At 40.4% G+C, this 15,390-nt stretch overlaps 1 protein-coding gene across 1 annotated transcript in view; it reads left to right on the top strand.

Annotated features, from left to right (window-relative positions):
- The window catches only part of HS2ST1 (heparan sulfate 2-O-sulfotransferase 1), a 162,985-nt gene that overhangs the window by 135,188 nt on the left and 12,407 nt on the right, over positions 1 to 15,390 (top strand). The window contains exons 3-6 of the mRNA XM_084636706.1: positions 265 to 350; positions 3,838 to 3,976; positions 13,158 to 13,255; positions 14,652 to 14,809. Of these exons, the coding sequence (XP_084492832.1) occupies positions 265 to 350; positions 3,838 to 3,976; positions 13,158 to 13,255; positions 14,652 to 14,809 (481 nt within the window). The remainder of the gene's footprint in view (positions 1 to 264; positions 351 to 3,837; positions 3,977 to 13,157; positions 13,256 to 14,651; positions 14,810 to 15,390) is intronic.

The following is a 15,390-nucleotide window of genomic DNA, read 5'->3' as shown; positions in this document are numbered from 1 at the left end:
TTTATTTGCCTTTCTGATTGCTATATTCTACTTCATATTTTTTTAACTTTAAATTGTGGCCCTCTACAGTGAGTCAATTGCCATGTGCTTCTAAATAAAGTATCCTTTTCAGTTAGTCATATGTCTTTTGGTAATATTCATGGTGATAGATTTTTATCATAATGCATTGTTCGGTTTTACTTATTGAATGGAACATATTAGTGTAGGCTGAGCATCAGCCATTCCAAATGGTATTGGAATATTGACTGTTTTCTACTTTTGTAGGTGCGATTTGTGAAGAATGTAACTTCCTGGAAGGAAATGAAACCAGGATTTTATCATGGACATATATCTTACTTGGATTTTGCAAAGTAAGTTACCTCATGATTTGTTTCATCTGCAATGGTTAATACTATTTATATTCTTAAAACTACACAGTAGATAAAATATTTCCTTCCGAAACGTGTTAATTTTGCCAGTTTTCAGTTGTGGAGTCCAGTAGTTCAAGTAGATTATGTTGATCCATCTTAAATATTACTGCCCTCTAGTGTTCAGAATCTGTCAACTGTTTAAAAAAAAATGCAAACATTGAGTGTCCTTCAAATGAGCAATATTCCCTTTAGATTTTTAATACAACTTTGACCTGTTTATTGCATGATAAAAAAGAATTAACTCCTCGTTTAGGCCTGATTCCACAAGTTAGCAATATTATTCCTTGGCTGAGCAACAGGAGTGCCTTTGCCTGAGAATTTCAGCTTGCTCTTCTGGATACTGAGAGTATCATCCTGGTGATATGCTTCACAGGCTGAGTTGTTTAGACGCAGTCTGTTCCCAAACACAGCGCATCGAATAAGTAACACCACATAACTGGCGTTCAGTGAGGTTACTTTGAAGTGTGTGGCTCTTCACGTTCACCATACATTTTAAACTTTTTACAATTTAGTTTTTAACATGCCACAGTTAATAACATAGCAGTACATTAAAGCAGTCACTTTTGTGCTATACATGCTACTTTTTAAAAAAATACATAGGAAATACACTGAATGATGTTCCCCTTTGTAGGGCTTAATTCTGCTCCCACTGAAGTCAATAATAAAACTCCTATTGACTTCATTGGTGCAAGATCATGCCCATATTCCCCATCACTTGTGTTCCTCCTCCTTTCCACTCAGACAATTAACCTCAGAGGGTAAAGATCTTTTGGTTTGTAGCCTTTAAAGCCCTCTCTGGAAGTAATTTTTAATTATAACTTTTTATTTAAAAAAAAAAAGTAAAAATAAAATGGGGGAGCATCATAAACTCCCAATTTAGCTCATCTCTAATAGAAAGTCCTAAAAGCCACTGCAGCAGCTGAAAATTACCAGTGGCAGCAGCTGAAATTTCAAGATTGCTGAAAGAAACAGAAGGAGAGAAACCTAAACTTAAAAAAAAAAAAAATGAAATAAAATGAAGAAACTCTGTGCTTCACATTGAATCAACCTCCCCTCCCACCTTTTTTTAAAAGTTAAAATACTATATTAATAGACTTTCTGAATTGAACCCTTAATGGAATAACAGCCTTGTGAACAGCTAGGTGAATATTATTCTTTACATTACTCAAGGCATAAAGCTGAAAACATCTTACAGGTACTGGAACTTTTCAGATTAAAATAATTATTGTACCTGTAGAAAGGCATCGAAGCAATTTCACAGATTTCATTCATGTTCATATTTCCTTCCAGGGCTGTGTTATCCTTGTGTTTGCTGATTGTTGCCCTTTTATCTAAATGACTAATTTTTTCCCACAACAGTTTCCTTTCTCTTATTTTTGGTTTTCATTATTAAAATCATATATTGAGTGCTATGGTTGCTCTTGGCTTTTGAGCTATACTTTTAAAGAAACTCTGAGTATGTTCTGCATTCTTGTAATTGTCAAGTGTAAACTATTTCAGAAAATATTAAGGCTGTGTATTAAATGCCAAATGAGACTTGGATGCACTAAAATATTTCAGAAACACCTCTTACATTATGCTGAAACCAAAAACATTGCAGCAGTAGGGGCCAATCCAAGACTGTTGGTGTTGAGGGAGTGGTGCCATAACCCCAGACTATTACTAATAGTAATAACAAAAATCCTTTGATTCTCTGTTTTTTGTTTTTATCCTATTTTCATTCTGATGCCACTTTCAGTCATCCATAATAATAGTTGATCTCCATTATGATGCTGTTTTCTTTTCGTTAAATAGATGGGAAAATAGCTTCCTTTGACACAGGACAATACTGTTTCATTATTATTATTTTATTACTTATTATTTGTATTGTGCCATGAATATTTACAGAGTGCCAAGAGACACCAATCAGGATTGAGACCTATAATGCTAGGTGATGTACAAATATATGTCATGACACAATCCAGGCTCCAAGGAGCTTTGCATTAGTTGGTCAGCATGGTCATTATAAGACCAAATGTTCAGGCCTCTGTCCAGTCTGCCCCCAAAATAATAATCTTTTCAGTTGTTTTTATTTCCTCGTTTACTACTACTAACCTTTTGCCCTTCTGTTATCTCTCCTCTTCACTCTTTCAACCCAAGACCTAATAGTTTTCCCCTACCAACAGCAGTAAGTTTAGTTTATAACTTTTTTCAAATGTCTTTACCCCAATTGTGCTGCATCTTGAGTTGTGCTTTGCTAAAGTTTCTCTAGTTTAGCAAGTACGGTCACATGATTCTCTGTCAATACAAAATTCTAGCAGTTATAGCTGAACATAAATGTATTCGACATTTTAAAGATTCTAGTTTCACTTGAGGATGTCATGCTTGCTCATGATATTATTGGATGCACCTCCTGGGGTCTCTGAAATGTTTAAATGGTCTTTATGTTCTTTTCTTTTTGCTTAGTTCATCATGATCTTTTACCTAAACTATGGCTGACAAGTCTCAAAAGGAGAAGAAAAATAAGGAAAATTTCCCCTAAATATAGACCAATTGGGGTGGAAATAATATAAAACTATTTTTGATCACTTGTCTGGTCATTTGAGTTAGCACCTTGTTATTTTTTACAAGGCTTCCAGTTTGTACTATGCTAAATCAAAATTTCCTTAGGTAGCACAGTGGCCTTAAAAATCTTGAAAAGTCACTGACTGTAATAGAAAATGAAGTTTCTGCTAGTATCAGACACCCACATTTTATAATCATAGCCAAATGACAGTCCCTGAGCACCTCCCCTTCCTTGTAGTCTCCATCTCTGTCCTTGGAGTCATGCCAGGAATACCACTTACTTCACTAGTGCATAGCACAGTTAGAAAGGCAACAACAACAGGAAGCAGAAAAGGAAGACCGAACCTTCTGAGGGCTTCTGTGGTATGAATATTTTGTTACTAGACTGAGGGAAGGAATTTCTAAGGTCAAGTTACTTATATTAAAACTTTCTGCACCTGGTATGGAAGCAGATGGGATGTAATTATTGACATTTCAGTATTGTTTTAGCTCAAAGACTAGGGTTGGATTATATTAAAAACAAACAAAAAATTATACAAACACACAGAATTGACTTACCTGGTGTGTGGCTTGGTTTTTTGAGTTTGTCTTGTTCCTGTAATCAAGAATCTATTGTGTTAACATCTCTGGAACCCTCCATCACAAGGTAGAGAGTATCTCTGTTTTCAATACTTTTTTCATCTGTCCTTTTTCAGACAGCACTCTTCTGTTCTTTCGAACAATAATATAGAGCCCTAATGTGAAATGTTGACTTCCTGGCACTAAAGATTAAAATTTCCTGTCTGTAATATGTATATATGTTCACATTTACATAATGTCAGTAAATATATTTTTGAGAAACTACAGGAAAAAAACATTGGTTTGACTTTATTTTCTATTTCAGATTTGGTATTAAAAAGAAACCAATTTACATTAATGTCATAAGAGATCCTATAGAACGACTAGTTTCTTATTATTACTTTTTGCGGTTTGGAGATGATTACAGACCAGGGCTACGAAGGCGAAAACAGGGGGATAAAAAGGTAACCTGCGCTTTAGATTCTGCTTTCATGTCTTCTTCGTACTAAAATTGATCTGAAAACAGCTTTAAAATACGGTTTGGCTAAAGCCATATTTCCTTAAAAAAAAAAAAAATCCAAAATATTAGTGGATTTAAGGTTGAAATTACGCCATTGAATTTGTGTGAAGTTTGAAAATCAGAGCTGTTCTTGGATCAACAGTGGCGATGCTGGTGATTTTGGTAGGTGGCATGCTCACTTTGTGTTGGTTTTGAACCAAGGTGTACAACTCCATATGCTGTAAGACCTTTGAAGAAGTATAAATCCAAAATTCTGACCTTTTGTGAGCAACTGTTTACTTGAATGACTAATTGTGAAAAAAAAACATGAAAGAATTTTCTTGAAACTTTGCAAACAAATTAATTTAGGGCTCAGAAGTCTGAAAAATCTCAGCCCAAATGTCATTGTTGTAAATATTCAAGGTTGCAAGCGTCAAATGAAAAGACTATTCTATTAGAGGTATCCAGAAATCCATTCCTGCAAGAAGTTGAACTGAACCTGCACTCTAAAGCTATCATGCTAAAAGAATATGTGTTTTGTCTTTCAGCAGCAGTCCTAGCTGTTGATTTTGAACACTTAATATTGTGATAGGACTTTAACATATGCAAGGTGCACTATTTGAAAATTGTTGTGTTCAAGCGATACATATTCTGCACTTTCCCACCCTTCTTTAGAGCTGACCGGGACTGACCCAATTTAGCATATTCAAACAGCAAAACCTCCCTTGCTCAAGCATTGTTACAGCTTCCTGTTAATTCCATAATTTATTTATCCCAGGATGCATTTATATATCTACTATAATATATATACTGTTGGAATGCCTCACTTTGGATCGTACTTGCATATAAGTAAGCAAAGTAATGCAATATATTTGCTGAATGGACAGTTTTTAAAGAGATTGAATTTGACCCAAAATGTAAAGTTTTGTAAAAGTAAGCTTTTTACAAAACTTAAGAGCTGAAATTTTTCCGTTCTTTTTTTTTCAATTTCAGTGGAAACACAGGATTTTTAACCAAAAAACTTTTTCTGCAATGTTTGCAATCTAAATAGTGCACCGTTATGGTAATACCTTGGAAAACTGAAAGTGAAACTGACTAAACAAAAGTCAAACCAAATAGATTATTTTCATTAAGCAAGCTGAGCCAAATGCAAAGAAACAATGACATAGTAAGTAAGTTTTTACTTTTTAAAATTAACATTTTTTTGGTTTGGTTTTTGGTTTTGGGGTTTTTTGGCAAGACCACTAATCTGGAAACTGCTGCTCCTCCTTGCTTCCTGAGTTAGAAGTAGCTCTGCCTCTGTTACTAAGGTTTTGGCTCCATCTGCTGCCCCTGCATCCCACCTCCCCTCACCAGACTCTACCATGTGAGTAGAGAGAGGATTCTCCAAATAAAGACATTTGTGTGTTAAGTGTGGGGTTTTTACCTGAAACCTTTCGAACATTCTGAACTTTATTTCAAGTTTGTTACCTTCAAACGTTGCAAAACCTTGATTGTAACAACATATGTGCTAAGTTTGAAGATAACTTGAAGTTTGCTTGTGTTTCTGAGTAGAAGCAACTGTTTAGGTGCTTTTACTGTTAAGCATTTTTAACATTTAACCAACTCAAAATATGCCTAATTAATTTCCTGTAAGATTTCCTTAGGGAAAATCTTTTCTCGGTAAAAGAAAAAGCATGAAAACTTCAAGCAGAACAGTAACTGAAAATAAGGATTTAAAATGTGTCCTTTGTAGACTTGCTATAGTGATGGTATGATGTATGATATCAGATTTAAAAAAAAAAAAAAAAAAAAGGGGGGAGTATAGTTCTTGACTTTATAATCTACTCTCTGTTCCTTTGTGTATAGCTGCTTTTACTCCACTGATGGTTAAAAAGTACTAAATCATCACCTTATACAGATTGTGGGCACTAAATCTACTTCTGTGCGTTCTCTGCTATGATCTGTCCCAAAGTGATATAGGAAGACATTAGATCCAGGGTTTTCTTTATTTTCAGCCCCAAATAATGATTGGAAATGGTTTGAAAAAAAGTCATTTGGCAAATTAAATATTGAACTATTGTTATTTCACTGGACGTGTATCTGACAGAATTAAAACTAGCATTGTATAATAAAACTGTTCCACTTACAGTATACCTTTTTGTCTTCTATCAGACTCTGGTATGAAAGGAATACTTTGATTTCTTAAGGTTGCTTTTAAAAAATCACATTCAGTTAAGGCATTAAATCGGTTCAATTTTTTTATTTCCCTTGAGTTTGCAGTAAAAAAATTAATATTGACTGGATAGATTTGTCTGATTGCCAGAAGCTGAGAGTGGATGGCAGGATGGATCACTCAATGATTGCCTGTTTCATTCATTCCCTCTGAAGCACCTGACATTAGCCACTGTCAGAAGACCGGGTACTGAGCTAGATGGACCCTTTGGTCTGACCCACTGTGGCCAGTCTTATATTCTTGCATAACACCATGAAGACTTTCATTTTTAAAACATTGTTCAAGACCATCTAGAAAAATGTCCACTTTATACATGGATGTTTGGCTTTTCTTTTGGGTGACTGATTCAATTGAACTCAGATTAAACAAAGAGTATGCATATATTACTGTAGCATATATTAGTTGGACATTGAAAGTAAAGGTCTAAGATAGACTTTGGGATAACAATAAATCTTCCTTACAACTGAAGATTCTAAAGTTCATTGGAAACTCTTATCTAATGTTTTGTGGAGGTGTAAATTCTGTTAGCAGTGCAGACTCAGCACAGCCAAGAGTGAATGTGCTGAATTCTATTCTATTGTGTGTGTGGATTGTTTACTTCTAATTCCCTTATGCAAAACTACTGAAGGTAGTGTGGTTACACAGCGTCATTGGAGGCATAATTGGCCCGCAGAACTTTTCACTGGTGGAGATGTGTGAGATAGAGAACTAACTGTGATTCCAAGTCCAGGATAAGTGGACTGGACTGGAAGTTAATTAAAAAAACAAAAAATAAAAACCTAATTTTACGTGTAATTTGTAATCTGAACACATCTGGTGTGCATTTATTAAGAACCAATAAGCCAAAATCCCACAATGCCATTTCTATGGAATTTCTTTTCAGAATAGAATGCACTTTAAATAACTTCCTTCAGAGATTAGAGCTATTATCATTAGTTTCAATTTAAACCTTCCTAATGTGTTACTTAATAATTCTCTGTTCTTGTACTTCAGGCTCTTGTTCTCAATCTTTTATCATGTCACTTTTGCTAACATAAATGTATTTTGATTTTAGATATTACTGTTGTTGCCATACACATTTGAATTGTCCCGCAAGCACCCTATTCTACCCAGATAAAATTTTGTCACCAAGCTTTAATTTCTTCCACTATAATAATTCAGATGGTAGTGCTTCCCATGCAACCTTTTCAAAGTTACTTAACAAGAGGATGACCATTTTACTTGCATCAGATATAAAATTCAGAACGATCAACAACTGACTAACCCAACCGGAGTATCCATCATCATAATAATTTACTATATCTTAGAATCCCATCTGAATTGTGTCATTGTACATATGATTTCAGATAACTTCCAAAGAGCCGCTAATTTAAGCATTAACAATACTGCAGCATCTTCTGCATGTTTCTTTCAGTAAGACAGTTTAGCTGCTTATTTGATATGATTTTTCTTGATACAGTCCAAAACCAAAAACTTACATTTAGAAAACCAGTTAAGATTTCTAAGAGTTATGTTTTTCTCTCATTAATCACGTTACTTAAAAATTCTTAAGTAAATAAGCAACTAGTTAAGGTTCTTCTTTGAGTGATTGCTCATGTGTATTCCACAATAGGTGTGCGTGCTCGCCACGTGCACCGGTGCCGGAAGTTTTTCCCCTAGCAGTACCCGTAGGGGAAGCACCCCAGTGACCCCTGGAGTGGTGCCTCCATGGCACGGTATAAGGGGAGCTGCGTGCTCCCCCCACTCTCAGTTCAGTCTTGCTGCTGGTGAAGGTGCATCGGAACTGTGCTGCTCCAGCTTTGCTGTAGCTCATCCCCAGAACTCTTCGTTCGTTCAGTGCTAGTACCTATAGTTAGTTAGCTGTTAGCTAGTTCATTTAGTTAGAGTACCTGGGCCGGGGCATGCCCTACGCCCCGGGTTTTAAGGCATGCGACACTTGCAGGCGATCTATGCCAAAGAGTGATCCACACACAGACTGTCTATGCTGTTTGGGTGAGACCCATATCAGTGATGGTTGCAAAATTTGCAAGTCATTTAAACCTCGGACTAAGAGAGAAAGAGACTTTAGGCTCCGGGCCATTCTCATGGAGTCGGGGTTGACCCTGGCTCCAGCGCACTGCTCAGAATCAGCACTGTGGCATCAGTGCACGGCGACCCTCCCGGTGCCTTTGACTAGTCGACACCGCTCCCCATCTGTGGGGCATAAGAAAGCTAAGAAAGTGCCTTCTTCACAGTGGCACCGAGGTAAACCAGGGGCAGAGACTAGACCTCATTCCCTTCAGGCCTCTAGGCCTCCGACTCATGTTGAGCGGAGTAGCCCGGCCACGTCGGGCCAGGCCTCCCCAGATATCTGGATGCCGTCCTCGCCAGAGACCCTGCAGACGGCCAGAGACTTCATGACCATGCCGGGACTAGGAGCGCTGCCGGTGTCGGCTCTCCGCTCCAGAGCAAGCCACCTCTGGGTTCTCTACAGTTGCACCCGGCACAGCACTGGTCTTGGTCGCGGGAACATTCCCAATGCCGAACAGCCGGGGCCATCGGTGCCACAGCAGGTGCAGTGGCACCAGGCACAGTGGCTGGCGCAGTGGTACCTGTGGGCACCATGGCCTCCAACGCAGCCCCCTGGTGGGGTCCCGCTCAGTAGCCAGAGTCTCAGAGGCACCATCAGCCTCTCTCTCCAGGCCCCCGAGGAGAGGGTTGGTGGGACGTACGTCATTGGCACTGTTCCAGGAGACCGACCAGGTGGTGGACCTTCCGGTGCCGGCAGATACCCAGAGCACCGTACCGGCTTCCTCACCCTCCCCGGATGAGGCGATAGCAGCCCTGCCCTCCTCTGTCCCGCAGGAGGACTTTAGGGCCCATCAAGAACTTTTAAAATGGGTGGCATTGAGCCTTCACTTCCAGGTAGAGGAACTGGAGGAGTCCTCAGACTCCCTGTTCAATGTACTGTCATCTTCGGCACTGGGCAGGGTGGATTTGCCCCTCCATGAGGGGGTGGCAAGGATTTCAAATGCCCTGTGGCAAACGCCAGCTTCCCTAGCCCCCATCTCGAAGAAGGCAGAACACAAGTACTTTGTACCCATCAAGGGGCACGAGTACCTCTACACCCACCCAATGCCCAACTCCCTGGTGGTCGAGATGGTCAACCACAGGGAGCGGCAGGGCCAACCAGCCCCCGCTCTGAAAAATCAAGACTCAAGAAGGCTGGACTCTTTTGGCAGAAAGGTTTATTCATCCTCAAGTTTCTAGTTGTGGATGGCAAACCACCAGGCTCTCCTGAGCAGTTATGAATTCAACTTGAAGTGGGGTTCACTGCCCAAATTCAAGGACTCCCTCCAGGAGCGCAATAAGAAAGAGTTCAAGGCACTGGTGGAGGAGCTTGCAGCTGCTGCCAGGCGTCACTGCAGGCGGCGTCAGATGCGGCGGACACGGCAGCTCGATCCAGGACCTCGGTGGTGTCCATGAGAAGTGCATTGTGGCTCTGGCTGTTCAGTGAGGCGCAGTTGGCCATGCAGGATCTCCCGTTTGAAGGCTCTGTTTGCGGAATAAACGGATACACAGCTGCATGGCATGAAGGACTCCCGCACGACCCTGCAGACCCTGGGTCTTTAGGTTCTGGTTCCGGCCAAAACTAAGTTTAAGCCGCAGCAGGCCCCTGCTCCGGCTGCCCTGCCTAAGTACAAGGCTGCCTATAAAAAGTCGAGAGACTATAAGAGGCGCCCTCAGCGGGGGAAAAGGCGGTTTTGATGGGAAGCCGCGGGACACCCTGACAGTTCCCAAAGGGGATCCCCTCTCAATAAAGCTTCCCTTATGCAATTGGTTTTTTGCTTTCCTCCCGGAGCGGTCGCAACTAACCTCAGACCGTTGGGTCCTCAACACAGTCTCCCGGGGCTATACGCTGCAATTTGTTTTGCCCCTGCCCAGCCATCTCCCACCCCCGTTCCTTCTGGGGGATCCTTCACACGAAGCCCTGCTAGACCAGGAGGTGGGGCGGCTCCTAGACCTGGGAGCAGTGGAAATGGTCCCTGGGGCGTTCAGAAGCGAGGGGTTCTATTCCCGCTATTTCCTTATCCCGAAGGCCAAAGCGGGACTCAGGCCCATCCTGGACCTGCGGGATCTGAACCAGTTTATGGTCAAACTCAAGTTCTGCATGGTCTCCCTGGCCTCTGTCATCCCCTCCCTGGTCACTACAAAGTGACCTGTGCTGCAGGAGAAATCTTACCGGCTGATAAATTCCAACTCCTATTTGACATTTGGCATATGTCTGCACAGGTCGGGAAATGTGCCCAGGACAGGTCAATGCTTGGATACGTTGATTGATGCTGTATAAATACTTAGAGTGGAAAGCTAGCACTCATGAAAGAGGAAAAAAGATCATCATTTTCCTCTGTTGTTTCAAGCATAAAGCTTTCTCTCTGGCAACTTTTAAGATACTAACCACCTCATTCTGAGCTGAGCAGATTCTTAAGTTGTTTTGTGACTCGGGTTCACTGAATGCATCCGATGAAGTGCAGGCAACTTGTTTGTTTGTCTCTAAGGTTCCCCAAGTACTCCTTTTCTTTTTGCGGATACAGGCTAACATGGCTGCTACTCTGAAACAGGTTAAAACATGTTTATCTTTCAGAAAAGCATCATTTCAGTGAGATGCCACATTGTTATCAGTGCTGAATTCTGAACACTTTAAAGTTCTTCACTAGTGAAAATGCGCAAATATATATTACTGAAGTATGGGCAGAGCTTTATTTAGAGATCCATGATTTTACCAAACTGCAGCAATTTCAAGCAATCTGCTTGTAAGTGTCTGCATTTTGGGTTGGATTCCTAACAACAGTTACAAGAGTGGTAGAGTCCTAAATCTTACTAGGTCTATAGTCAGTTAAAATTAAACAAATGCAAGTCTTATATTTTTTTTACTCTTTTCCCCAATTTATTTTCACTTGATACGTTTGAACTTATCAAAACAGTAACATTTTTAATTACACAGAACACAAGAAATATTGTAAAAAGCTGTCCTCATAAGCATAATAATATACTTCCACAGAATAAAAACAGTACTGTGCTCTAAACATGTATCCTATACCTGGCTTAGAGAAATCATAAATACTTGAGTTTCTGACTATTGTATGTGTAGCATGATTTTAATACTAACTTCCCTCCAATGTTAATAGAACTTTTATTGTAACTGACATTATAAGCTTGAAACACTGTGCTTCACTGCAGGTATCCATGTGTGTAGAATGATGTCATGGGTCTAGTTTTTTTCCTTCAAAGTGAAGTTGGATGCAGAAACTTACTTTCATGTCTACCCTTATTTGGAGCCATAGTATTTTAAGTTCTCCTTCGAGTGCTTGTTCACATCTATTCCAATTAGGTGTGCACGCGTTGCGTGCACAGTCGTCAGAAATTTTTTCCCTTAGCAGCTCCCCTTGGGTCGGCTAGGGAGCCCCCTGGAGTGGCGCCTTCATGGCACTCAATATATGACCCTGCCAACTCAACTCCCTTCAGTTCCGTCTTACCATCTGTGGTGGCGTTGGAACTGCATTTCACTTGCTTGCAAGTGTTCCCTTAGCCTAGTTCCTAGTTCTACCCAGTTTCTTGTTTTAGTAGTTACTGTATTATTGTTTGTAGTTAGTATAGAAATTGGTGCGTGGGATTGTTCCTATCCCCTCATCCCGCCTTGGACTTTGGGGCATGCCTCAAGCCCAAGGGTTTGTCTTGCAGTATATGCGAAAGCCTATGCCTAATAGTGATCCCCACAACTTGTGCTTGACTTGTCTAGGGGAGGCGCAGCAGTCTGAGCTCTGCAAGATTTGTAAGGCTTTCAAGCCTAGAACTAGAAAGGAACGTGACTTCCATTTAAAACAGTTACTGATGGAAGCTGTACTCCGTTCATTGGTCCATGAATCGGTGCCGAGGAAGGGCTCTGGTGCGAGAGACTGTCAGCACCGAAGATCCCTTGCACCACAGCAAGGAGCACACATTTACCACCCACTGTGCCATCACCCAGCATGCTAGAGATGACAATGCTCTCGGTAGAGTGGTGCTCCAGTCAGTGATTCCTTAACTCCGACCCCATGCCCGGGGGAGAGCTTGGGAGTCACCTGATTGGAATCAACGTGAACAAGCACTCGAAGAAAAGACGGTTACTTACCTTCTTGTAATTGTTCTTCGAGATGTGTTGTTCACGTCCATTCCAATATCCGCCCTCCTTCCCCTCTGTCGGAGTAGCCGGCAAGAAGGAACTGAAGAGAGGGTAGGGTCGGCAGGGTCATATATTGAGCACCATGAAGGCACCGCTCCAAGAGGCTTCCTGGCTGACCCAACAGGAGCTGCTAAGGGAAAAAGTTTTCGAGGACCGTGCATGCAGCATGCGCACACCTGATTGGAATGGACGTGAACAACACATCTCGAAGAACAACAGTTACAAGAAGGTAAGTTACCGTCTTTTACAGACTCAGATTTGAAAAGAGATACCAGTAATTTGTTGGTATGGTAAAATAGTGGTAGACTATTGATCCTATCATTTATAAAAACAAAATATTCACTGTATAATACAGTTATGATCCAGTCCACACTCCATTTTGCAGTAATATTATTTCAGCATTTGGGACCATTGTTATGACCTTTGTAATAAGGAAAAACTGTAATATTAACAATATATAGTCTTGCTGGTTCTGACAGAATCCACTTTTCTGCAGAGGATACAAGCAGGACTTAAAGTAGTCAGTTAATTTCAGTCACAAAATGTTAAGACCAATAGATTCTCTTCATAAGGTATTTTGAAAACAACACTTGAAAAAAAATACATTTTCTCTTTTACCCACACATCTCGTGTTCCTCTATCCCCAGCACGTTTAACAACTAACTGTAAGATGTTTGATATGAAGACTGGTGTTTATAGCTCACTGTGCAACTTTGTCTTTTGTTCCAGACCTTTGATGAATGTGTAGCAGCTGGAGGCTCAGACTGTGCTCCAGAGAAACTTTGGCTTCAAATTCCATTCTTCTGTGGCCACGGCTCAGAATGCTGGTAGGGAGATAAAATTGGCTTAAGCTGCTAATCAAGTATATTATCACTATAATCTATATTTAATAAGTAAATGTGTGGTGGAGGGTTAGATGTTGAGAAACTATTTTCCAAGGAATAAGTTTAAAAGACATTTGTTTTGTAATAGACGTTATAGAAGTGTGCAAACAATTCTTTAACTAAAAATCAGCATTTCCATTATAGACCCCAGTATTACAGATTCAGTAGTGACAATTTTTTGTTGAATCAGGCTAAATCTTAGTGTACATGTTTGCCTGAACTAAGTGTTCTCCTGTTCAAGCTATTTGAGTTTTATACAGAGGGAAAATTATATAAGTAGCTTGGTTTGAGGTGCTGTTGTGATAAGCTGTATGCCAAGCTCTCAATAATAAATGCAGCTTAGTTGTTAGAAGGTGAAATGAAATTTGATAAGGATTAACTGTACATGTGGATCAAGCATTTTTGTTTCTTATACAAGAGCCATGTATTTTAAGTTAGTCTCCAGGGAATGCAAGTTTGAAAATGGCTTATTTGTGCACAACAATTCCATTCAAATCCTTTTAACACTCAGTGATAGAGAAGTTGCTAACTGCTATCTGTGGAAACAAATCTACTTAAAGGTTCTGAGTGAAGACACCGAGCATTATTATCAAGCCTGTTATCACTAAATTTGCTGGATTTAATCACAAGCAAAGCAGGTGGCCACTTGGCGACTTTTACTCAAGTGCAAACTCTGTATAATGTGGGCAAGCCCCATGTACCCCAGTCTGGCAGTGGGACCAGAGGAAGAAGAAAAGTTGAGCCCCTCTGTCCCCCCTTTCCTCCCTGGCAATGAAACCATGAGAGTGGGAGAGATGACAGCTCTATTCTTTCTCCTTTGTAAGGCCAGCTTTGCTTTTGTGTGGGCATTTAACTATGGTAATGAAGAATACTTGCTAAGTCAGAGGAATTATGAGATGATATTTATCAGAGGATAAAGAATGGAGGGCATGTGCCACCCCCACACACACATCTCATTTTTTGAGTAGGTAAAAAAATGGTAGTTCTGACCATTTGATTCTTGAGACACAGAAAAAGTAAAATTTTAGAAATTGAATTAATTAAATTAATAACCATATAATTGCTAAAACCTCGTGGGTAAGGTGTTAGTATTAGCAAAAGACTGTTGTGAGCGGCCTTGTAAAGCCATAATCCATGACATTTGGGTTTGGTGTTGACAGAATCACAGGTGAGAGAAATTGCCCCGGGGGGGGGAGTTAGGAAAAGGAAATTAGAGGTGGGTGTGATTTAAAATGAGTCTCTTGCCTGTGCAAAGATGATGTGAAGAAAACTACATCTAGGAATCAAGAATTCTTGGCTGACTTCAGAACCTTGCTGTAATTACTTTTTATCATTTTAGGAATGTGGGGAGCAGATGGGCTTTGGAACAAGCCAAGTACAACCTGATTAATGAATACTTCCTAGTGGGAGTCACTGAAGAGCTTGAAGACTTTATTATGTTATTGGAGGCAACTTTGCCCCGATTCTTTAGGGGTGCTACAGAACTGTACCGGACAGGTATTTGAATAGCTGTTTTCATTTCTTCCTCACCCCTTTTTCATTTATGCTTTCACATGACCTCTTCAGACCTGGATGAGCAGTCTTGAGTCTCTGCCAGGGTTGCTTCTCAGTTGACTGATGTTACTATGCAGGAGGCGGAATCATTCCAAAAGAGTTCTTCTATCAGTTTTACCATGCAGGCCAAGAATCTTTAGCCCGTATGTTCATTACACACAATCAGAGTGGAGCATTTGGTCTGTGCAGCAGTTCTGCAGTAATATGACTAACTTACTGTTGTTTATACATGAAGGTAAACATGGTAGGCTTTACTAATAAAAGGGCCCAGCCCCAAAGAGGAACTGACAGGCTAGGGCCCTGATCTTGCAAACTGTTCTGAACTGGGAGATTTCTGCACCCAGGTGGAGCCCCACTAAAGGATCCGTTAATCTGTATAAAACTCCTGTATGTCAGTGGGAATCTATACAAACATTGAGGTCTGTCTGCGTGGATCAGCTTGCAAAACTGAGGCCAAAACAATAGGAAAGTACGGGGTGGTGGAAGGAGGAGGGAGAGCCAGCCTTAAACAAGAAAAGGGGAAG

This window comes from Lepidochelys olivacea, assembly GCF_965140295.1.
Source record: "Lepidochelys olivacea isolate rLepOli2 genome assembly, chromosome: 8".
In the NCBI taxonomy this organism is placed as follows: domain Eukaryota; kingdom Metazoa; phylum Chordata; order Testudines; family Cheloniidae; genus Lepidochelys; species Lepidochelys olivacea.
Note: the sequence above shows the minus strand (reverse complement) of the source record. Positions and strands in the feature narration are given on the sequence as shown.